This window comes from Equus asinus, chromosome 3 (genome assembly GCF_041296235.1).
Source record: "Equus asinus isolate D_3611 breed Donkey chromosome 3, EquAss-T2T_v2, whole genome shotgun sequence".
NCBI classification, from domain to species: Eukaryota; Metazoa; Chordata; class Mammalia; order Perissodactyla; family Equidae; genus Equus; species Equus asinus.
The window spans coordinates 81,583,721-81,608,114 of NC_091792.1; the positions used below are offsets into that span (position 1 = coordinate 81,583,721).

The 24,394-nt window shown below is 44.6% G+C and overlaps 1 protein-coding gene across 1 annotated transcript in view; it reads right to left on the reverse strand.

Moving 5' to 3' along the window:
* The window catches only part of DAPP1 (dual adaptor of phosphotyrosine and 3-phosphoinositides 1), a 48,674-nt gene that overhangs the window by 15,682 nt on the left and 8,598 nt on the right, over positions 1-24,394 (reverse strand). Inside the window, exons 2-4 of the mRNA XM_014846070.3 lie at positions 14,029-14,151; positions 10,193-10,326; positions 91-221 (exon numbers count right to left, since the gene is read on the reverse strand). Coding sequence (XP_014701556.1) covers positions 91-221; positions 10,193-10,326; positions 14,029-14,151 — 388 coding nt within the window. The remainder of the gene's footprint in view (positions 1-90; positions 222-10,192; positions 10,327-14,028; positions 14,152-24,394) is intronic.

Consider the following 24,394-nt stretch of genomic DNA (forward strand, 5'->3'; position numbering starts at 1 on the left):
CAATCTTTAAAAATGAAAGCGTGTAACTCTCGTTGCGTGTTATCACTCTTGGACAGTGAGAGGGCTGGGGTCAGGCCGATGGCCACTTACAGAAGGCGCAGTGGGCACCAGGTCATCTTCTGTTCTTCCTGTCTGCATCGCTGTGTGAACCCGGACGGACTCATAAATGGAAGGTTCTTCCACTTCTCTGGGATAGGGATGTTTCAGAACAATCAGCGTGCCTGAATGAAGACAGAAAAACACAGTCACATAGTATCCCCAGAAAGGCCCAAACGCTGACAGCCAGGTCACTGTGCTGGATCACAAAGGCTCTTGTTGTTTCATGCATTTACTTGCTCATTTTCTCCACCTGTGTCGAGCACCTGCGTGCCAGAGGCTGAAGCTGGACACTGGAGATGAAAAGCATGGTGAGATGACTTCCGGCCTCCTGGTGCTCAGACAGAACCAACAATGGTTATCACGGAACAGATAGTCATTTACATGAGCAGGGTGATGAGACCCCGCCAGCGACGTGAACAAGCATGCTGGTGGTGCCCGGGTGCCCTGAAGAACCCTACTATGGACACTGGGAAAAGCTGTCGTCGAGGACGTGACATTGATCTAGACCTTAAGCGGTAACTGGAAGTTTTCCAGGTAGGCTTTCCAAAAGCCATGACAACAAAACCCAACCAATGCACTGGGGAGAGGAGGCCCCTCTTCGTCACGAGTTTCAGAGCAAACGTGTAACAAATCAGTGGGTCTCACAGCAGTGGACTCCCAGCATTCTCCCTAAGGCCTCCTAGCACCCAATTAACAAAATAAACTAAATGAAGCCTTTGCTTATCTTAAGTGGACATGATGTGAACAGGCTGGTGCCGCCGTGTGGCTGCTCACTTCTGTCTGCGGGAGGGGTCCAGGCAGAGAAAGGGCTCAGCCCAAGGCCAGGCTCAGGGGCTCGCGTGCCATTCTGGGGGCTGCAAGCAGTTCGGAATCAATGCTCTGACATTCCTCCTCTGTATCCCTCCTTTCCCCAACCAACCAGTCAATCAGAAACTGGAAACTCTGACTACAAAAAAGTAAGCTAAGGTTTTTTTCCCTCCTTGCCATGGCTTCTTGCTTTTGATTCTTCTAGGGTCTTCTAGGGATTGTACCAGACACTGGGGGAGATGTAAAGAGCTCAGTAACTCATTCAACAAATATTTACTGAGCTCTACCATGTGCCAGGCACTTGTCTAGGCTCTGGGGAGAGAACAGCAAACAAAGGGGATACAGCATCCACTTTTGCAGTATGGGAGACAGACAAAAATGGAAAAAATAGAATAGGTCAGGTGAGAGCAGCGTTATGATAAACTAATAGAGCAAGCGAAGGAATGGAGAGTGGAAAGGGTGGGCTTGGGAGAGGGTGGGGTTTGAGGTGGGAGTCAGGCAAGACGTCTGACAGATTTTACAAAGTATGGACCTTGAACTGGAGTAAGAGAGAGACAATGAGGAAGGAAAAAGACCTCCACTGCAGTTCAAAAGCCCTTCATAATAATGACAAGCCTACAAATACAACAAAACTTTCCTACACTGCTTGAGTGTGCGCTCCGTGCTAAGTGCAGAAACAGCACAGTGGCTTCTGAGAGCTAAGCCCGCGTGAGGCCCTGCCGCAAGTGGACAGGGGCACTGAGGAAAGCCGGAAGAGGGCCTGCGATCTCGGCCCCAGGAGAGGGCGAGAGACTCTGGCCTCATCCTCCTTCTGCATCTGACTCATGTCAGTGGCATTGGCATCAGAACGGAAGATGGCTTTTGCAGTTGCTGGAAGCCCGGGCCCACTCTCGTGCTTGGTCTGTGCTCTTCTGTCAACGTGGCCCTTTCGTGAGAACAGACCCAGTCATATCAGGACAAGCGCCGCTTGCAGTTTCACAGTCATAGCGAAAGCAGCGACGACTGAATCAGGAGCAGCGGGTGTGCAGGCTCAGGGGTTGCGTGAACAGCCACAGCACGGCCAATGCTTCGTGACTTTAGGACTGACTCTCGTGTGACCCACCCCAGAGAAACGCCTCCAGTGAGGTGCCTGGCATCCCCCTGGCATCACAGAAACAGCCTCCATTGCCGCTCTCGCACCTGCTGGGCAACCATGCCAGCTTCCGTTTCCTCCTCTGACAAGTGACAATCACTGCCCTCTCTTCACAAAGCTGTCTTAAGCACCATATAAAAGAGTTTGTGAAAGGATTACAAAATGTTAGATGTTACTATGCTTTGGTACAGAGTATTTTTAAATCCTTAAATGAAATTCCAATGATCACATCTTTGAGAACATGGATTTTTAAATGCTAAGTTAAAAAAGCCGTGTAATATTCTGCTAAGAATGAAAGGGCAGCAGTCCAGTCGTCACTGATACGGTGCTAAGTCCACTGGTGCCTCTTAAAGACTTCCATCTGACAGGGCAGGTTGAAAGCAGCTCACGACTTAGAAAAAATTTGAAAACCTGTGTTTTATCTTCAAGGCTGATGCTAAATTTTCATCCTATTCCACATGCTTACTGTGAAAATGATGCTTTAAATGATGCTCTGGGAAGACGCACCTTGTCGCCCCCTGTCTGTCCCCATACAACCAGGGCCCTCCCAAGGCATACTCCTCCCAGAACCGTTTCCTACTGCCGTGGTCACAAATCGCCACAAACTCCGTGACTTTTAAAACAACTCAGATGTATTCTCTTCCAGTTCTGGCGTCAGAAGTCTGACATAGGTCCCCCAGGGCTCAAATCAAGGTGTTGGCAGGTCGGCTTTCCTTCTGGGGGCTCCAGGGGAGAATCCATTCCTCTGCCTTTTCCAGCTTCTAGAAGCTGCCTGCATTCCTTGACTGGTGGCCCCAGTCCTCCTCTTCAAAGCCAGCAACACCGGGTCAAGACCCTCTCATGCTGCCCTCTCTTTGGTTTTCCCTCCTCCGCCTCTGTCTTTCCCTTATAAGGACCCTTGTGATAACAACGGGCCCACCTGGACAATCCAGGATACTCTCCCCATCTCAAAGTCAGCTGATTAGCAGCCTTAATTCCATCTGAAGACTTAATTCCCTCTTGCCACCTGACGTAACATATTCACAGGTCCAGGGAGAGCTGAGGTCATCTTTGGGGACTGTTATCCTGCCCAGAGTGTCAGTCTGCGAGGCAGGCATAGCTGTAGGGGCCAGGTGTGCTGCCATGTAAGCATCTCTGGGGTGAGGGCTGGGGGGGAGGTGGCTGCTGCCTGAGCCGCAACACTGTAACCGCTGGGTAATAGAAGGCTATCCCCCTTCCAGCATGTGTATTTCCAAACCCTGTGAGCCGCTCCAGAGCAGGGATGGTGCCAAGTTTATCCTTCTACACTACCTCCCGATAGAGTTTCTGAGACAAGGAAGGTTTGATGAATGAATGAATGAATGAATGAATGGGTGCCACAGTAATTCAGGTTCAGGGCATCAAAGAGCCTAGGATGGACCAGTCTCCCAGGTCGAGAGCCAACCTGGCCTGGGACAGTGACAGAACAACTTCAGGTACGCTCGCCAAATCTCCATTGGGGGGTCTAAATTCCATCTCAAGAACCTCTTCTAAAATGTAACCAACAAAAGCTAAACTGAGAGAAATGACATTGAGTCAATCAGGAAAGTAGAAATGACTATAGACTGATTTTAACTAGTAAGAGCATGAATGATGCCAGACTGAGTGGTGGAATGAAGAAAATGACAAATTACTCATAAAATGATAACTCCCTCTGATAAAAATCTGGTCTCCTAAAAAAAAAGACGGGACTCCTTAGACGATCATTCTGCCCAAGAAAGGGCCAATACATAGACTCCGTGGCACGGCTGCCCGGCTTACAACGATTTCCCCTTCTGTAGAGACTGCCCCACCCTCATCCAGAGGGAGATCCCCACAGACCCTGGCTCACGCCCACAGACACCTCCCGGGGCCTACACTCTTTGGACTGACTGCCCGAGTATTAGTTACTTCTCTAAGTGGAGAGAAGGGCCACTAACTTCGGTTTCTGAACCACATGAGGGAGAATGCTGTTTCCTGCCTCTGACATGAAACCGGTTTCAGAAACTCTCGGTGGAGGTAGTTTTTCCAGGTGATCAGAGCAGGACTGAGGCCAGCATTTCAATTTGCTGAAAGCTTCAGAGTCGCCATGATGGCTAGACTAAGTCCTTCTCATCTCTTGCTGCTCAGCTTGCCTTTAAATTCTGGGAGGGAACGCTAATATCCTTCCAAAAAACCCACTTCTCTTCCTGTACCCCTCTTTTTTTTTTTTTTTAAATTCTGCTAGCTGGGTTGACTTCTGTCACCTGCAATCAAAGACACTTATCTAATGCAGCCCCACCACAGACTCATCATGATTTCCACCCAGGTGCCTTGGCTCCATCGGAGAGGGCTCCGGGTTAGTGATATTCAGACCACAGCAACTCCTGGACTTGGTTGGAAGATTCAGATGAAAGGCAACAGGGGGCAGGCGCTGGTACAGGGAGGAGAGAGGAAGACCTGCAACCACAAGTCTTGGAAACTTGGCTGCAAGTTTCACTTCAGTTTCTGACCTACATGAAGGAGACTTGCTTCCTGCCTTTGAAATGAAGCCTGGTTTCAGACCCTCTCGGTGGCGGTGCGTTTGTGAGGTGATCAGAGCAGGATCGAGGCCAGCATTTTGGTTTACTTCGGCTGAACCGTAACTTACAGGACCCCTACTCTGTGTGCAATAGAAAGAGACCGCGTGGAAGGACTCCTGAGCTCGGGTTCCAGCAGGAGTTCAGAAGAGTAAGAACAGCCTCCAGCTTTGGGCCCTGGTGCGCTATGTGAACGAACTAGAGCGCAGGGCAGGGCACCCGCAGCTCCTGAAGGGGAACTTCCGTTTGGAGTACTTCTGTTATGCACTAGAGCTAGTGCTGCCCATCAGGTTCCCCCCCTCCACGGTTAGATGTCTGAGGGCGAGCCTGGTATCTAGTTCGTCACTGTATTGTCAGTGGCTAACAGTGCCCGGCTTATAGCTGGCACTCAATGCATGTTTGTTAAATTAAATTAAAATAAGCTCACATCCATCCACGTTTCATTAGTGCCCTCAGCTTCAGAAAACAGGCTTTGCAACTGGCTTATGCACGGTGTGTTCCGCTGCCTCCTTCTGCCAATAGGAAGTGGCTTTCTAGGGGACTTTATGGGAAAATTCAAGACCTTTCTCCTTTCTTCTTTGCAACCTGCTCTGCAAATGGATTTAACTAAATGGTGCTAGTGAAATCAAGTTCATTTACATACGAAGGGGCTTTACTACCCATTCCCAGTCTCACAGGGAGGCAGTGCTGAGGTGGAAACAGCTCCCGGCCAGGGCGGGAGAAGGCGTAAAATGGCTAAGTCATTGGATTCTGCCTGTCATATGAAGCCACAACGGAACTGGCTTAAAATTTGAAGAAGACATCATAAACATTTGATAAGTGCAAATTCAGTTGTCCCTAAACTTATTCTTCATGATACACCCAAAAATGTACAGCTTTTGTGTATAATATGATGAAATGAATTACCATAAAAGGTCCTCATTAAACAATAATGATTGCGTATTTATGCCATGCTAAGAATCATTCTAAATGTCACACACGCCTAAACTCATTCAATCTTCACATAAAGTCAAACTATTAAGGTATGAACTGTTTATACTATCAGCTCAATTTTATAAGATGATGAAACTGAAGCTCAGAGAGGTTACATAATGTGACTGAGGACACACAGCTGGTGAGTGGCAGAGATGAGAGTTCACACTCTTCACACAACACTTCACGAATGTTGGTTTCATCCTCTTCCTTGCCTGCTTTTCCCTTTTCAAACACACCTCATTACAAACTAAGAAGATTTATAATTTTTGGCAAACATAAAGTAAAGAAGTGATTCCTGATTGTGGTTTGGCAAAATTCCAAGTTGTCACCAATTATTTTCAGAAACGTCACAAAATTCTCAAATTAAAATTAATTTTAACTTATTTTAAAATGCCACTTGAGTAAAATGGCTGGTGTCACAAAATAAAATAATAACCATAGCAATTATCAATAGAGTGGGAATCCCCACATTAGAACAAAAAGAGAAGTGCAAATCTGACATTTAAGAAAGAACCAGAACGGATCTTCAAAACTGAGAGCCAATGATTACAACACACAAACACAGACACAGCACTTGACTCAGATCACGCTCTTCCATGCCGGTTAGATGAGGAAAGTAACAGCACAGTGACTCTCGTAATAAATCATATATGACAATTCCAGATACAAAAGTATTGCAATAAAAACAAAAGGTGGTGGGAAAGGTAATTCCTACTCCAGGAGTATTTGGACATTTACATATAAAGATAAATGCTGTCTACACTTTCAAGACTATATGTATGAAACAGCTAATTGTAAGAGGATACAGTAAAAATTAATAATGGACCAAACATCCACACTAATAAAAATGTCTCAAATTTCCGAGTCTGCTCACATTTAATTTAGAAGCCAAGTACAAATGTGAAGAGGAGTTTTATATATCATTTTACTATTAGAAAAATGAAGGCAAATTCTGACTTTAATCATTATCGAGCATACATACAACACAAAAGAGAGTTTCAAATTATGCTTTGTATCAACTTTGAAAGTAGAAATTTTCTGTCATCGCTGGTTGCAGTGCTGCCTCGCAAGCTGCCGTGCAGGCGTTGGCGATGGGCCACCCAGCGTGAAATGCTGGGGATGATTATTAGCATTTATTCTTTTAGGTGCTGGACGTATGAGAGAATAAACTGAAAAACTCCCTCCTCTCACAGGGCTTACGTACTAGTGCAAAGAATTTCTTTTAAAAAGTGAAGCATACAATATGGTAGAAGAGAAAGGGCCAGTGAGGACAGTGAAGCAAGGGGGTCCATTGTATGTCTCTATGGGCCACTTGGGAAATGACTGGGTTTCGAGAATTAGAGATGTCTTCAGAGCGTTTCTGGGTATTACTCAGGAGACATTAGAGTGAACAGAAGCTTCGATGGGCGTTAGAGAGGAAGTGCAGACCACAGCCAGGGGAAGGGGCTGACACCGACAGCGTCCTAAGGGTGACAGGAGGCGTGGATCTTGTTTTGGAAATCTTTATTCTTCAGATTAGGAAACAGAAATCCTGAGAGTTTTTTAAAGAGTAGAGAATAGGAATAGAATAGGAAAAGAGATGTCTCAAAATAGCATTTATCCCTTAGGTTAACACTTTTACCTATCCTGAGTGCAAATATTTTCTTATGACCCAGAACCAAGTGTTCTGGGTTTCCTGTTACTGAAGACGTTTATTATGTAGAATTGTAAGGCAAAAGTGGAAGGTTGCTGGTTGCTTAGAGGTCTTCCCTGTTGCCCTCAGAGGTGATGCCATCCCTACCAGTGGACGTGCGTGAGAAAGTCTCTTAAATAAACTCACTCTCCAGGTGTTGCTGTGTGAGGCTGGCCCGAGCGGGGTCTGGGCTCAGAGGAGTGGCCTGAAATGCCCAATTCTAGTCCTACCCATTCTGGGCCTTGGGAGATGAGAACCCTGGCAGGGCCTCAGCCAGTGAGCAGGCAAATGCTTCTCCTGGTGATCTTTAACTGAACAGAAGCTTTAAGAAGAACTTGCACTTCATCTGATAGTGAACAAGGAACCATCAGCCTGCAGGCCTCCTGATCACCAGGAGCCAGTTCTTAAATGAACAAGAAAAGGCCTACTTTTAGCAGGTGGCATCCCAGCTTCTATTCAGCATTCTTGATAGGTCACAGTGCTGTCTCTGTGGCTTCTGAGGACCTTCTGGGCTTAAGAGTCATCATGACTCCAGCAAGTTATCTTGTTTCTTGAGGCCTATTACTCCCGGAGGGGCAAAATTGGAACACACATCTGTCATCGGTTTTGCCCCTTGTTCCCAGCCTCAGTGGCTTTGCCTTCATGTGGTTGGGACAGATAAGAGGAATATTTCATAGAGTTAGTGGGAAATTAGGGCTGGAAACCAGTAAGTCAAGTACATATCCATCAGTACCAGGAGCATGTAGCAGGGGCTCAAATAGCAACAAATTCCCTCTTGGATAATGAACAGAACAGAAGAGATGCAGTGGAGAGGATAAAAATCTTAGTTTCCTGAGTTTCATTGCAATACATCAACTAATTATAGCAATGACAATGATACGGCAAGCTTTAGCTTTGGAGGAAACTACTATGGGAGTCAGGAGTACAAATCCTTGCAATCCCCGGGGCATTAACCAGCACCTGCCTTTAGTTAGGTGAGCGTGTTTACAGGGAAGCTTAACGTCACCCCAAAATCAATGTCACAGAGCCTTTCCTTTGGAGCAGTCTGAGGCGATCCTGTTGCCTGGTGACTGGATCTGTGCCAGACAGGTTCACCCAGAAAGCACTGCGTTCACGGTGATCTCACAGCATTTTGAAACCTGTTGGTGAGCAGAATGTGTCCTCTTTTCTACCTTGGAGCAAGTCCAGGAAGGAGCACAGAGAATGACCAAGGGGCTGGAAAATAGAGTCTTGGAGGAGCATTTAAAAGAAAAGAGCCGACTTTTCCTGGAGAAAGAAGAGGAGGCTGGAAGATAATTATAATAGCTTTGAGGGTACAAAGATTCCTACTCACAGTCATTCATTCATTCATCCATTCACCCAAAGTGCCACATACGATACCAGGACCTGGGGGACACGGGGAAGGACAAAAACAGAGGTAGACAAAACAAAGTCCTTGGCTTCAAAAATCTCTTCTCCACTGCCAGTAACCAAGAGCAGAACAAAGTGGAGTGTAGGGTTGGACATAATTAGGAAATAAGTCTGAAGTGAAGGGATTTGAGAAATTCATACACTTGCCAAGGCCAAGGGAACAATGGAAACAAGCGCACCCCACCTGCCATTGGTTCATGAGAACTACTGCTGCTTAAATGCGAAGTAATTTCAGGGCTGACTGGGAGAATTTCCACCAGAAAAGAAATTTCAGCTTCAATTTTCTAGTTTGGGATATTCTATTATAGGCCTGTGTGGTCTGTTGAAGTAAGTCAATGATTCTCTGGTTTCCACTGTATTTTCATCTACACCCGACAGTGTATGATTCATATCAGGGCGCATCCAGGCCACAGAAACAGCAGAACAGGAAAAGCCAATGGTGGCATCTCCTTCCCACCACACTAAAGTTAACCAAAAGCCCCCTGGCCACGTTTACCAAGCAAACGAGCACGCACAATTCTCCACAAGTGGCTGTGTCCTTAAGTCTTGAGTGCCTCTGGGGCTGCCAGTTCTTGGAATTGCCCAACTTTGGATTAACTGAGAACTATCGTCATTTAGGATATAAAAAATTGTGATTCAATATCACAGATATAGGGGTGATCTTTTACTTACTTTATTCAAATAGTATAGTCAAACAAGTCAGATAATTCAAATCCCAAGATAGTATGTTTGTTTTTTGCTTTTTTACTTTTTATTGAGATTAGAACAGTTTACGACCTTGTGAAATTTCAGTTGTACATTATTATTTGTCAGTCACACTGTAGGAGCACCACTTCACCCTTTGTGCCCACCCTGTTTTGTTCGTTTTGCAGTTTGAATTTTCTAGTCTGACTAACCACTCTAACAGGAAAGTTCAGATGTTTCCCTCCTAAGTCTACGCTGAAGTCCAGTTCAAAAACTTACAAGAAACCAACACAAGAGACACAGAATTTTATATTGAAATGAAGGAACTGCTCAGGAGAATAGTTTCTAGTCAATATTTTCAATATTCAGTGATTTGGGTGGAAATTTAAATATAAATTTTATTCAAAAAATGCTCAGAATTATCTTTTATGGGGCTTCCTGATATGCAAACTGCCCATACCTAAAATTATGAGGAATCAAAAAGTTGTTCTTGCCTTTGTTCTTTCTTTGTTTATTGTATATACTATTATAAAACGAATAGATCATTTTAAAGAAATTGTTTGTGTGCTTTTAATCAATCCCTTAAACAACTCATTCTGAGAAAACTATCTACTTTGTACAAAGCACACTGTTTTCTCCTAAACATAATACTGAAATACTGAAATATATATATATACACAATTTACTAATGTAGCATATGGCAAGTAATTGGAAAAAACTATTTCTAAACATAACCGATTGCACATCATATGCACATAATTCAACAGAAGTGACAGCTATTTAATTGAAATCCGCTTGTCCCTCCTCCAACCTGAAACAATGTCTCATAGGTCAAGCATCTATCCGTTCATAGCTTACCTGTCTCGCTTCCAATCAAAGGCTGATTTGCAAAATGCTTGACAAAATCCTTCAAAGATGAGAATTCGTTAAAGCCAAATTTAAATGAATATCCGGTATATTCAACGTGAAAGTGTTTGACAGAGTCTTTGGCTCTGAAAAGGAAAAAAAAAAAGGTTTAATGTTACTTAACTAATGAGTAACTTTTTTGAAGGGAAATTCAAAAGGCATTCCCAAGGTATTAGCATCACCATTAAACCCTTCTAAAAACTGAGAATTATGACACAATCATTGAAACCACTGGCCTTTCTAAAGCGCTGGTTTCTTTGGCAGAGTGAGCTCTTCTCAATGTCCCCTCTGATAGAAGACAGGAGACAATCTCCCTGCGCTTTCTCTGGCTTCGTGGAAGAGCACCGACTGCAGCCCCTTAAGGGGCGTGGGTTATGGCGGCAGGGAACAGACACAGATAGAAACCGCAGCTCACACCCTCCCCAAGTCCTCCTGTGTCCTCCGCCATCCTATCTTCTTGTTTGGGAGTCAGTCTGAATTCTGCTTCTGTCACTTACTGAATTATGCGAGCCCAGCCCTTTGCCTCCGATGCCTGTTCCCCTGCCTACTGAATAAAATATCAGATTTCCTACATTGTCATTTTCCACCTCATTTGTGGAATGAGGCAGAGTGTTAAATAAACTGTAAATTATATATACATATGTACTTTGTTTGATTCTCACCCTTCCTCTTCTGCGCAAGGCACGCTCCAACTCGAGTATGAATTTGAAATCAGAATCACCTGGAGGGCTTGTTGAACCCCAGATTTCTCAGCTCTACCCCATGAATTCTGATTCAATGGGTCCAGGGTGGGGCCTGAGAGTCTGCTTTCCTAACATGTTCTCAGTGATGCTCCTGCTCTGGGACCACACCTGGCAACAGCTGCTCTAGTCCAACCGGACCTGCAATCCTCCCGGGACTTCCTGCTCTGTCCCTTAGCTCCCACCGTTTGGCTCCCTTCCCTGCAGCGGCTCCACCTTTGTTTCCAGGCAAGCGTTGCTTCAAATACCACCTGCTCTGTCAAGTATCGCATGAAACTTCCAGCCTGCGTTGCTGGCTTCTTCTCTTCTCAACAACTCCCGCACTTCTGCTGCCATCCTTCCTGTCATTACCCGACCCGGCTTTCAGGGAGGCGTTTGTGTGTGGTCTGATGGCCCCTGTGAGGCGCCCTTCCTCAAGGCGAGGACTCTGAATCTTCTACAACACTTGCCAAAGTGCTTGGCGCAGGGCGGATGCTCTTCCATAGTTATTATTAAGGGAGTGAAGGAATGAATGAATAAGAACCCTCTCCTGAGCTGTTCTGAGTTCTTGTCACCTTTGCTCATGGTTCATCTTTTTAAAAGCATTTCCAACGGCTTGTAATGGAAATTAATAATTTATATTTTTATATAGACGTAATATAATATATATACCATCTATTTGTAAAGGACTTCCGATCTAAATGTTCAGATGAGACAGGCATAGGGAAAAAGTTGACCTTCTTTGACCCAATAATTCCACAGGTTTGTTTGCTATTTTTGGAGCTCCGTGCAATAAGGGACCCACAGCCTAAGCAATTGAGGAAGCCCAATTCCTGCTTCCACCCAGACAGAATTCTATTTCTGATTAGTCATTTTCCCAAAAATGCTATTTAGAAAATTTATAAACAAAACACAGCAGAGTAACTTGAAAAATGTCAATGAATGTGCTTTTTTCTCAGTGACCCTCTTATTTACCCCCTCACCCTCCCACTCCTTTCTCCCATGCCCCTTCCAGCAGCCTATGGACTTCCACTGTCCCTAGGAAGGGGAGCCGTGGAGTCAGCATTCTAACATGGCCTCCTGAGTCTCAGCCCCCGGCATGAACACACCTTTTCCCAATTATTCAATAAAATGCTGCTATGAAAGGATTTTGCAGATAATTAAGGCCCCAAATCAGTTGACCTTAAAAATAGAGAGATTGGGATGGCCCAGTGGTGTAGTGGTTAACTTCTCGCACTCTGCTTCAGCAGCCTAGGGTTTGTGGGTTTGGATCCCAGGTGTGGACCTACACACCACTTCTCAATCCATGCTGTGGTGGCCACCACATATTAAATAGAGGAAGATTGGCACAGATGTTAGCTCAGGGCTGATCTTCCCCACCAAAAAAAAAAAGAAAAGAAAAAAGGAAAAAAAAATAGAGAGATTATCTGGGTGGGCCTGACCTAATCATGTGAGAATTCTGGTAAAGGCAGAGAGTTTTCTCTGGCTGGTGGCAGAAGAGGAGATCAGAAAGACACATTCTAGCTAGTCTAGAAGAAAGCAAACATCAGTGTTGTGAACTGCCCAGGGGGCCACCTGGCAGGAACTGGGGGTGGCCTCCAGGAGCTGAGAGGGTCCCTGCCCAACAGCTTTATGGCAAATGAGAGTTATTCCTATAGCAGCAAGGAAATGAAGGAAAAGGAATGAAGAGGAAAGGAGAGCACAACGGATCAGGACACCAAGCCCGAGATATGCCACAACCCCAAGCAACGCATTCATTTCTGCCTGGTGGGAGCAGAGCAGAGAATCCAGCCTGGACTTCTTCCTGCCTGGACGGCTGACATGCAGAAACTGGGAGATGATCAGCTTAGGTTGTTTTAAGCCACTAAGTTTTTGGGTAATTGTTATGTAAGATAGAAAATACAGGAGGCTCCCAATGCAAAGAAAAGATAAGAAGATATGTTAATTTTTGGCTTTGGAGCTTATTGAAGCCCGCCATCAATTACTTAGGGAAATACTTTTGTAGCCAGTTTTTCCCTCTATCAGAGGGAGAGGAGATTTAAACAAAACAAAACGAAACTCGTGCTGAGCTGGATGGAAAAGAGGATTCAGAGAGAAGGGAGTGTAGACGTTGCTGCTGAGTTAGTGATGAGGAGGCCTGGACCACGTGGAGCAGAAAGGACAAGACACAACCTCCTCCTGCCAGATCAGCATGAGGGACTGCAGCACAAAGGGAGCCTGAGACTTTCTTTCAAGAGTATATGGAAGCACCCTCAGAACAGTAATAAAGCAGTAAGGGTTCGAGGTTAATGGGTGGGTGGCCGAGGGCAATTTCATGGAGTCCTCACACCCCCAGTCTAAGCCAGGGGCAACCGCCCGGGAACCCAAACAGACGTGCTACGTGCCAGCAGAAGCCAAGGCGACGGATGCTGACGGAGGACAACGCCTCCACCAGTCACCACATGGCTAGGTCGACCTCTCTGATGGACAGGCCAGCAGGAGGGAGCGGGTGGGAGAGAACCCGGAGGGGACTGGACCATCAGTTTTCGGCTGGGTGTACCTGGTAGGGACTAGATTAACTTCGTTAAAATGCAGGGGAAATGGAGCCTCCAGAAACAAGCTCGGTCCATTTACAGTAAAAAATGAACAGTTGCATTATTGACTACTTGTTTGTCATTAGGAAAGCTGCACGGCCACAGGTCATTCTGATTCTCTGGAGGAGGCAAGGAATAGGGAAAAGGTCCCGGGCCAGGTTTCAGGGATTTGGATTGTGGTGCTGTTTCTGTGGCTGATTTACTGGGTGCTAGAAGCTTTACCACTTCGGTTTTGTGTTTCTTCATCAGTCAAACAAGAGGTCTGGATTAAACAACTCATCAGATCTCCTGCAGCTCTGACAATTTTTCCCTGCCCATGGAAGGAGCAAGAAGGTTTATCACAGTCTCACCATTCAGAGCTTGGGGTGCTCGTAACTGCTGATCTAACAGGAATCAAGAGAATTTTCTCTGGGCATTTGAGTGTGATGGCAAAGTCAGCCCCATGTAAGTAAGAGCCGGGACCGCACTGGATTCGTGGAGTTCTTGCGCATCATACCTCACAGAGAGAGAGTACAGCCCGATCCTTTCGTTGCTGTCCCTCAGAAGGTAGCTGCCGTCGCACCCATTGGAGAGGAGGAGCGCCTCGGCCGCGTGCCGTGTGAGGTTGCTGTGGTACCACCTAGGAAGGACAGAACAGCACTTTCACTCGGGGCCAACCTCAGGGTGACTTCTCCTTCACTGGGTTTCCTGTCAAAGGTGACCTCAGCAATCACTTCCACCACAGGTAGCCCAGAGACCAAACTCTCAAACACAACCTCAGGACAAGGAAGTCGCTGGGCAAGGCTGAAGGGGAGAGCAGAGAGAGTTGCCTAGCAGCAGAGTATTATGGGTTGAATGGTGTCCTGAAAATTATAATTCATATGGTGAAGTCCTAATCCCCGTTAACTAAAAATATGACCTGATTTGGAGATAGAGTCTTTAGCAAGTTATAATGAAGTCATTGGGTTGGGTCCTAATCCAATAGGACTGGATTGTAAAACAATGTCCTCTTGTAAAAAGGGGACATATGGAAACAGACTTGCAAACACGGAGAACATCACGTGAAGGGGAAGTTGGCTATCTACAATCAAGGGGGCGGGGGGGGGTGTGAGGGGGTGGGCTGGAACAGATCCCTCCCTCACAGCCCTCAGAAGGAACCAGCCCTATTGACACCTTGATTTTGGGCTTCTGTTGTCTGGAACTGTGAGACAATAAATTTCTGCTATTTAAGTCACCCATTTTGTGGTACTTTGTCACAGCAGCCCAAGCAACCAAACGTACAACACTACTTTGTCAACAGAAATTTTTTTAAAAGTCCAAATCAAAAATAACTGCAAGAATAGGCTTTGGCTAATTTTCTCTATTTCTTTTGGTCTCTCTCTCACTTGCTCTTTAGCGAGTGTGGCACCACGGCTGGCAGTGTGGGAATGACTGCACTGCCATACTGTAGCCTGTCGTCGTGAGTGAGGTGAGGTGTGGCACAGGCTCAGAGGGCTGCGCTGCCACGCAAGCTCATCAAACATCACGTCAAACTGACAAATATCTGAAGAGCTGTGGAAGCCCTCCGGACATTCAAATCGATCTATGTGTTAAAAAGAAGCAGCTTGTTTTAGAAAAGGTAACATATATGCTCGGTAGAACAAAAATCCAAATAGTTCAAAACAGACAGTGAAAATAAAGCTTTGTTCTCACCTTAAGCCTCAGTTTTCCTGTTCCTCTTCTCAGAGGACACCAATGTTGGCCATTTTCCCATGCTTCCTCCTCAGGGCTATGTATGCACCTGGAGGCATCAGGTGTGCCCCTCCCACCCAAGGAAACAAGAGCATTCTAGGCAAGCTGTTCTGCACCCCGCTCCTTTCCCCTACTGACAGGCCTTTCACGTTCTTTTTAATGACCAGGTAGGGACAGTTCACTGCGGTGATTAAGATTGTAGCCTCTGAGGACCTATCCAGGTGATTCCTCCAACGAGCTGTGAAACCTTGGGCAAGTTACATAACCAATCGGAGCCTCAGTTTTCTCACCTCTAAAATAGAATAATAGTCATACCTCATGGGCCAATTATGATTACTGCTCACATTAACTCACATGAAACGGTCAAAACAGGCCTGGCCGACAGCAGAACTTAGTACACATGAGCGGCTAGCACGAAGCCACTGAGCTCCACGAGGCCAGAACTTGTGATGTGTCTTCCGTCGTGTGATTTTTCTTATTGCTCAAATATAACTTTTTTTTTATTATTTTCCATTTATTTCAGATAACAGGAAGATAGGTACCGGGAATAGTTGGAGCTGCGAGGGACCCATAGTCTGGGGGGGGGGGTGGAGAGGAAAGGGACACAGGCAATTACCCAAATGACCTCAACGATGTCAGTGAACTCAGTGCTATTGAAGAGGCGTGTGCAGTGCACAGAACTTTGAGGAAAAGCCCTACTCTGGGGACCAGGGATCCTGCCTTCAGGAACCACACTGGTGTCCACTGTGACGTCCTTATTGCATGCAATTTCAGCCTGATAATGGAAAGTAAATGTTAAGACCATCTGGGGAAGGAAGTTTCTACATAGGTCTCCAAGCTGTGTGTTTTCTAAATCTGCATTTCCTCATGTTTGTTTCTTTAGCATATTTCCTCTTTGGGGCAGAGGTGCCTCCATCCTATATTAGAAATACATTTGCTCATTGAACATAATGGCAAGGAGAAATATTTCATGGGAAAACCCTTTACCCTCGAAGCAGTCCCACTCACTGAAATGACTGATCCACAGACAAGTTCAGATCTTCTCGCTACAAAATGCTTTCAAAGGACAACTGGAACCTGAAACTAATATAATGTCATATGTCAATTATACCATAATCAAAAAAAAAGGACGATCGGAGGAATTAGAAGTGAAGCAATAAAAACTTCAGGCTTGGCTATAGCCAAAATTGTAATTCTTAGTGATAGGTGAGATCTCCATGAGCTCTCAAATACATTTTGCTCATAATTAATTTTTGGATGAACATTTAGGCATAAGATTCAGCTTGAGCTGATACAGCACTTATTTGAAACAACAACATTTGATCAAAAAAAATTTAAAAACGTAAAGCATTTGGACGTTCTTTTGGATTCTTTTCAATGAGATCTGAAGTCTGTGTTTAAAGCATTTACAGGATTCTTCTGATGATTATAGTTTGATGGAAGTTTTTACCAAGGACTTTTTTATGGTGATCTTTCACATAATAAACATAATTCACATAATAAACACATGAGAAATGCTTGCGTATAAAGCAAAAAGAACCGCACTGTGCTCTGAGTGTTAAATTTTGGTTGACCACTTGGTTGAGTCAATATTGCCATCTCTTATGGAGTCCCGGGCCTGGGCAAACTGACGACAGAGCCTGCCAGGCAGCCACCGACCCTTCATGGCGTCTGTGAGGCCAGGAGGATCCGCATTCCCCAAAGAGCTCCTCCATAAATGCCTACACTTCCTCTTTTAATCGAGTTAAGCGCTCCTGTCTTAGAAACTTTGGACAGCACATCTTGCAGGGCAGGGACTATGGATCCAACAACATTATGTATCCATTGGAGGGGTCTGTCTCCTTCGGTAAGGAGGGTTCAAGACTGTTCACAAAGAGCTAAAGCTTGAAAACTCGGTTAAGTTGGTAGTTTCCCCATAATCAACCTTCTCTACCTTCTATCATTCAGCTGTATAAATCTATAGCTATCACTAGGCAGTTCATAGGGAACAAGATTGCAAAGGCCCCAGGCTAGGCTCCAAGAAGCCATTAATGTAGTCAGGAGAAGACAGTACTTTCCAAACCACGTCCAAGAGAAAGTCAGCACACAACAGAGGTCCCAGGAAGAAAGATCAAGGCTGTTCCCTGAATGAGCCAACATCTAAGTAGGCCTTGTAGGACATGTAAGGTATTTTTTAAAGTGTGTATTATTTTTTTTCTGATTATAAAGCATACATAGTAAACAGTGAAATATATCTACACACAGAAGAGAAAGTGAAAGTCTTTCACAAAAGAGGAAATACGTATTTCAAATAAAGTCTCACTACTAATCAGAGAAATGTAAATTGAAACAACAACACGATGTTTTCTTTATCCACCAGATTGGCTAAAATTGAAGAGTTAGACAGTTTTAGGGATTGGAGAATTTGGGGGCAATGGTGATTATGGCCTACTGTTGGTGGGGGTGTAAGTTGGAGGAAAGTTTAGCACCTCTAGTGTAACTAACCCCGCACGTGTGACTAGCGATTCCACTTCCAATGTCCACCTAGTGAATCGCTCACGCACATCAGAAGGAAATATGAACAAAGGTCTTTACTACAGAGTTGTTTGTGAGAGCAGAAATGGAGCCATCCTAAATATCCACCAACAGTGAGATGACGACCAAGGCTCACTGTTGATAGCACGAGACCATGTGAAAAGTTAACCAAAAGTGTGGGGAAAGGTGTGAGAGCATTTTTGGTTGCGAAACGAGGAGGGCAGGGGGTCGGGTGCTCCCAGCACTTTGTGAGGGGTCCAGGAATGCTTAACGTCCTACAAAGAATGATGCCGTTCTGAAAACTAGAATCATCCAGCTGAGCGCCAAATGCAGCCCACTGAGAAACACTGCATGTTTGTGTGTGTGTGTGCGCGTGCACACACACACACACAAAAGTAAATAGATCCCAAACATAGTGTTAGCTTAGAGGAACGAGTGGCAGGTACAGTGTGAAAACAGTTCTACAACATCTCCTCCTCCCCAAAACAATGCAACACATATACATTTACATAGAAAGATACAAAAAAGCATAAAGTAAAAGTCTGAAAAAAATATACGCCAAACTCATAAGTATGGTTTTCTTAACGGAGGGAACAAGGATTGAGGTTGTCGTTAAAGAAGACTTTAGCTCAAATCAAATTTCCCTAATTTAGCTTGCTCTAATAAAAAAAATTAAAAAATCGATTTGTATATTAATTGGGTAACTCAAAATTGAAAAAAAGAAAAGACTTGATTTCTTCCTTAATCCAACTTCCAGAGATAACTCTGTTAATAATTTGCTTTATTCTTTCATTTGTTCAACTACTGTCTATTAAACATTGGAACTGACTGGGCTCTTGGGTGGGGGGAGAGAGAGAGAGAGAGACTTTTTCTCTACGTAAAGTCTGGTGGCATTTGGAGGGACAGCTGTTCAGGGAGCTATTCCGTGGGAAGGGAGTAACAGGAGCGAAGGCCCAGAAGCAAGAGCGTGCGCTTGCATGCAGGCTCCGAGCACCGCACGGTGGTGTGAGGCCCTCACAGGGAGGGCCAGGGGGCAGCAGGCAGCGTGGGAGATTCTGGCAGGAGACTGATGCTGGGTTACACGTGGCGCCCGATACTGACGGCTCCTTGGCTGGTGTCGATAGGGCTTCTTATGGCTTAAAATGCCCATCCAACAGCTCATTACATAGAGTCCTCATTGCATGGACCTAAAAGTTCCTGTAATTGGAACTGTGTTTAAAAAATTTTTTATTTCGTTATTCTGATTATTATGGGGAAAGAGTCAGATTTTAAGAGGCTTAAGAGTCAGAATTTAAGGAAGTCTCTTTAAGAAAATTAATACAAAATTACAAAATAATAAAAAAGAATAATTATTTAGAATGAGAAATCACAGAACATTGCAAACTTAAAAAGCTGACAAATATCACATAACCAAGAAAAATAACTTATTTTCATTAATTAACTGTTTAATACACACCCATACTTTTTTCCTCTATATTTTTAGCTGTATTGTCTTTGGTTATTTCTTCATATAGTAACAATTTTATAATATAATTTTCTAGAGAGAGAACAGAACAATAATTCAGTCTTTGACCTAGAATATTTTTAAAAAGTATTGATAGGGTAGAAAATTTATTTTCAGCTTTATTGGTAATGAAGTTTTTAGGACTGTTAGCAAATTCGAGGACCTCTATCAATTTCTCTCCAACATGAGCTGTGACATTCCAGGACATTTTAAGTCTTCATGTGCAGAGACTAATCTTCGATACTCCTTGTCTCTTTTTTTTCCTCTGCCTTTATTTATTTTTTTTTGAGGAAGATTAGCCCTGAGCTAACTACTGCCAATCCTCCTCTTTTTGCTGAGGAAGACTGGCCCTGAGCTAACATCCATGCCCATCTTCCTCTGCTTGATATGTGAGTACGCCATGTCCGCACTGGGATCTGAACTGGCGAATCCCAGGCTGCCAAGAAATGGAACGTATGCACTTAACTGCTGCGCCACCAGGCCGGCCCTACTCCTTGTCTTAATGACATTTATCACCGTGTTGCTAAAGGCCACATCAGGGAGGCCCGAGGCTGATGCTTCCCTGGCTTCACAGTGAACTTACCTCTGGCGATTATAAAAGTCATACACGCTTTTAAGTTTTAAAAAATTAATTAAAAATGTTTAACTTAATAAATAAAAGCCACGTATAATAACCCATCAACTTGATTTATAATTCTTTTCATTTTTGTTCAGTGTATGAATAAAGTGTAGACCCCGACAAGACTCTTATCCAGTCTCTACCTCCATAGAGACTGATGACAGGGAGCTCACTGCTATACAGGTGAACTCATTCCCTGCTTCTGTGACTGATGCCAGAAAACTCCGGCCTGCATTGAATCGCTGTTTCCTGCTGTACAGCTTTCAATGGGTGGTCCAAGAGCTGCTTCTGGGAGTTCCACAGATGATACCTAAACAAATATTTAAAAGCATTTAGAACACACTCTCTTCCCTTTCTATCATCTTCAACTTCCCCTTTTATGACAGGCTTTCAGTCCTTTTATCACCCAGAGACCTTATCTCCTCTGAACTTTTCCAAATTTTAAAAATCTATCTTAAAGGTACGATCTGATGTGCAAAACAGAGCCGCACAGGCTCTCCCTTACTCGAGCTGCCGGGTACACGCTCACGTGGCCCACGGCTGCGCTAGGTTCTTGACAGTCGAATCATGCTTCTGACTCACACAGGACCTAATGGGGATGGCAACTCCAAGGACCCCATTTTCCTCTGCTGCTTCAAGTCTCTCCTAGCTGCACAGAAGGTTGATGTTTTTAGAATCAAGTGCAATAAGAAATCTTTTTATTCCTGGGAAATGCCAAGTGAAAAGGAAAGCCAATAAGCAGCTAACTTGGATCATAACCATCTGCGTAGTGTCAGTGAGAACTGGGGAAGGAAAGAGCATGCTTTCACATCCAGTCATCTCCTCAGTGAGCCCGTCCGCTCCAGTGACTCCTGATGGACAAGCCATGTGACCGACACAAGCAGCAACGTCAGCTTAATCCACTGTCAGGGTGACTGATAACAACGCCTCATAAAAACACTCTTATTTTCATTTGTTGGGATGATGTCTTCTTTTATAAACTTTTATATGATTCTTTAACTTTGCAGAAGAGAACAAGATACAAGATTTGCTAATTATACAACATATTCTGAATATGCCAGACACTGCGCTAAGTGTTGAGAATAGTGTGGAATAAAGTTCATTTTCCTGAAACTAAAAAAAATTCTTTTGATCTCATTTCCCCTTAAGAAGTAAAAAAGAGCAAGAAACTACTATTTATAACAATACATTCAAAGCAACGTTATTTTCTCCTTTTCCCCCAAGGCCCACACATTGCCATAATTATGTCTCAAGGCTAATAGAGGCAACAGAGCAGGGACTCATCAAGCTTCAAAAGAATATCTGTACTGGGTTTATGAGATTATCAAAACCGGCAGTTGACCTTGAAGGAAACAGCGGTGTTAACCCTTCCATGATACAGTAACAAATTAGGAAACACCCACCCACTGAAGAATTTTCATAGCTGCCTCTCAGCAGCATACAGGAAACAAGCTCAACCACAGAGAAAGCAGACGAGCTGGATCCTGAAAGCTGGTCCTCAACCCAGCCTCTTCTCCTCTCATTTCAGGGCCCCTTCATGCTAGAACTTTCGGGAAAATTGCCCCAGCATATTGGAGCCTTCACAGATTCTTCTCCCTTTGGGTTTTATTGTTTTAAATTAATTTGCTGATATAAGTTTATATCTCATTTTGCTTTGTCCTTCAAAGGAGAAGCTTCCAAACTTTTTGAATTGGCCCATGGTATAAAACACATTTTTTCTCTCTCCCTCTCTCCATATATATATATATATATATATATATATACACACACATGCACATATACATTACAAACACACACAAAAACAAAAATTGTTACAGGAAACAACACTACTGTTTTATATGCTGTTCATTATTTACTATTTTCTTTTCTGTTTCTTTTTAACAAATATTGATTGTGACCCACTAAATTGACTTTAAGAACACTAATGGGTTGCACCTGGTGTTTGAAAAACTGTTCTAAGCCTTGCTAATCCGTGCCCTGGGATCTTGTTAGAAATGCATGTCCTCAGGCCCCTGCGCCTGTCGAGCTATAATCTGTGTTTATCAAGAGCCCATCTGATAGACGTGCAGGTTAGAGTTTGTGAAACACGCAGGCGAAGGACTCTTGATCCTAAAAACTTTACTTCACTTGAATAACCTCAGTGGTTTGAGTTCACAGTGTGTGGGCTCTGAAGAGGACGACAAAACACGGCAAAGCAGGGCACTAAGCGGCTCTACAGCACCAACGGGGAGCAAAGAGAAGGATTTGCAGGCTAACGGTGTCAGAAAACCCACCAGGGGCTGCCATCTTGGTGATCCGGACAGTAAACAGCCCAGAAGGGGCAGCTCGCAGGGGGCTGGGATGATCAGGGAAAGCTTCATGGAGGAGGAAGATCACAAGCTGGAGACTGAAGAATGAATATAGGATTCACTAGGTAGTGAGAGAAAAGGGCATGAGACAGGAGCAACGGCATAAGCAAAGGTACTGAGGTGGACACATGCATGGTATATTCGGGAAACAGAATGCCTAGCTGGAGCAGAGGGTCTGTGTTGGAGAGTAATGCAAAATAATGCAGGAAGAACAAGTGGGAACAGAAAATGACCCTGCATGGTAAACGTGAGCCACACATCCGTTTCGATTATATATTTCTCAGTGAGAAAATGTGTTAGTAACCCATGTCTACAGATTATTCATATATTTAGTGACATATTTTTCTTCTTTCTTACAAAGAGAACTAACACAGAACCTAGATTCTGTCCCATCAGAATTATAAAGAGGACACACATTTCAACCCAAAGCAAGAACAGGAACTCATAATTGTGTGAAGGCAGCTAAAAGGCCCTGGAGTTGAACAGCCGAAAAAGCACTCTATTTAAGAGAATTTTCTCTTTCTCCTTCATTTTAAAATTTTTCTTGCCTTTTTTTTTTTTTTTTTGAGGAAGATTAGCCCTGAGCTAACATCTGCCGCCAATCCTCCTGTTTTTGCTGAGGAAGGCTGGCCCTGAGCTAACAATCATGCCCGTCATCCTCTACTTTATATGCGGGATGCCTACCACAGCATGGCTTGCCAAGCGGTGCCATGTCCACACTCGGGATCCGAACCAGCGAACCCCAGGCCGCCAGAAGCGGAATGTGCGCACTTAACCACTGCACCACCGGGCCGGCCCCGATATTCTTGCTTTTGAATAACACTGACACACTTTCTGAACTCTCTTCACCACAGATGGCAAATGCATGGTGTATGATGCCACTCTCCTTTTGTAAGGCCATGAATAACATAGCCCATTGATCTGTCTCCTTTCTTGCTAAACCTATACCTGGCCTCAGAATCCTCTGAACACAATGTTGATGGAACATAAAATGAATCTGTTAGGCAATCCCACTCTACGCACCTTACCTTGGGTTAATCAGTGCTGAGCACTTGTGTGCTTCCACGGGATTGCTTGGTTGCTGACTGCCTTCCTGTTCATTTGTTCACAGGGTTGGTGCTAGATATTTCAATTTTGTGAAAAATGAAGTGTTTGGCTCTCTATGCCAGTGGAAATCCTGGGTTTAGGATAAGGAAATGTCTTATTTAGTTCAAGAAGTATTGTCAGGCTTTGGCACGTCTAAGACAAGATGGTGTTGTCCACAGACATTCGTTAATTCTTACATTCACAAATACGGGCTTATCTTTCCACTGATCACAGTAGTGGACCCTGTCCAAGCAGACAGAACCAAGCAGAGGCTCTGCAAAGGATTTTGAAAGTTCTAATGAGGCCTCAGACAGGCACAGTGTAACGCACGGGGAGGCTGAAGGAAGCCCCACTGCAGTCTTTCTTATCAGTAAGGAGGTTTCTGCAACGGAACTGGCTTGTCTGTGGCTGTCTATACTGCCATTCTAAATGCCCACATATACATGCGCTAACAGCAGAGCTAAAGGGGAGGCCAGCTGCTCCAGGCTTTGGGAAGCATACCTGAGTGACACAGAGGCAGGCTATGTGAGTATCTGATCAAACAGAGAACTCAAGGCAGGCCCCGAGGGTTTCTGGTAGCAGTTAAGGCTCAGCTGAAGGGAGACAGGACTGAAAGGAAGAAGAGAATCCTGCGGGAGTTGGAGACCAGGATAAACCTGTTCTTGAAGGAGTCTGAGGAATGAGGCAAGAAGTTCTGAGAGGTGGAAACACGGAGATAGAGAGAGACAGAGCCTCAAGGGTTCAGAGACATAGAGTGGCGCAGAGTCAGAGATGCAAAAGTTAACAGCTGTTGACAGAGAGAGAGACGCAAAACTCAGAGACAGAGAAAGGCACATGGCTCACACAGACAGCCAGAGCCCACAGGGACAGTGACTTAGGGAACAGAAATATAGACCCAAAAAGAGTGGTCCAGGAGACAGAGACAGAGAAACTGAAGAGAGAGAAGGAGGTAGACACATAAAGAGAGACCAACAGAGCCTGACGCCGAGGTGGACCAACACACCCAGGAAGTCAGAGGCTTGGAGAGGCTGGACAGGCAAAGCCACTGACTGAGAGGAAGGGTGGCAAACTGCATCTCATC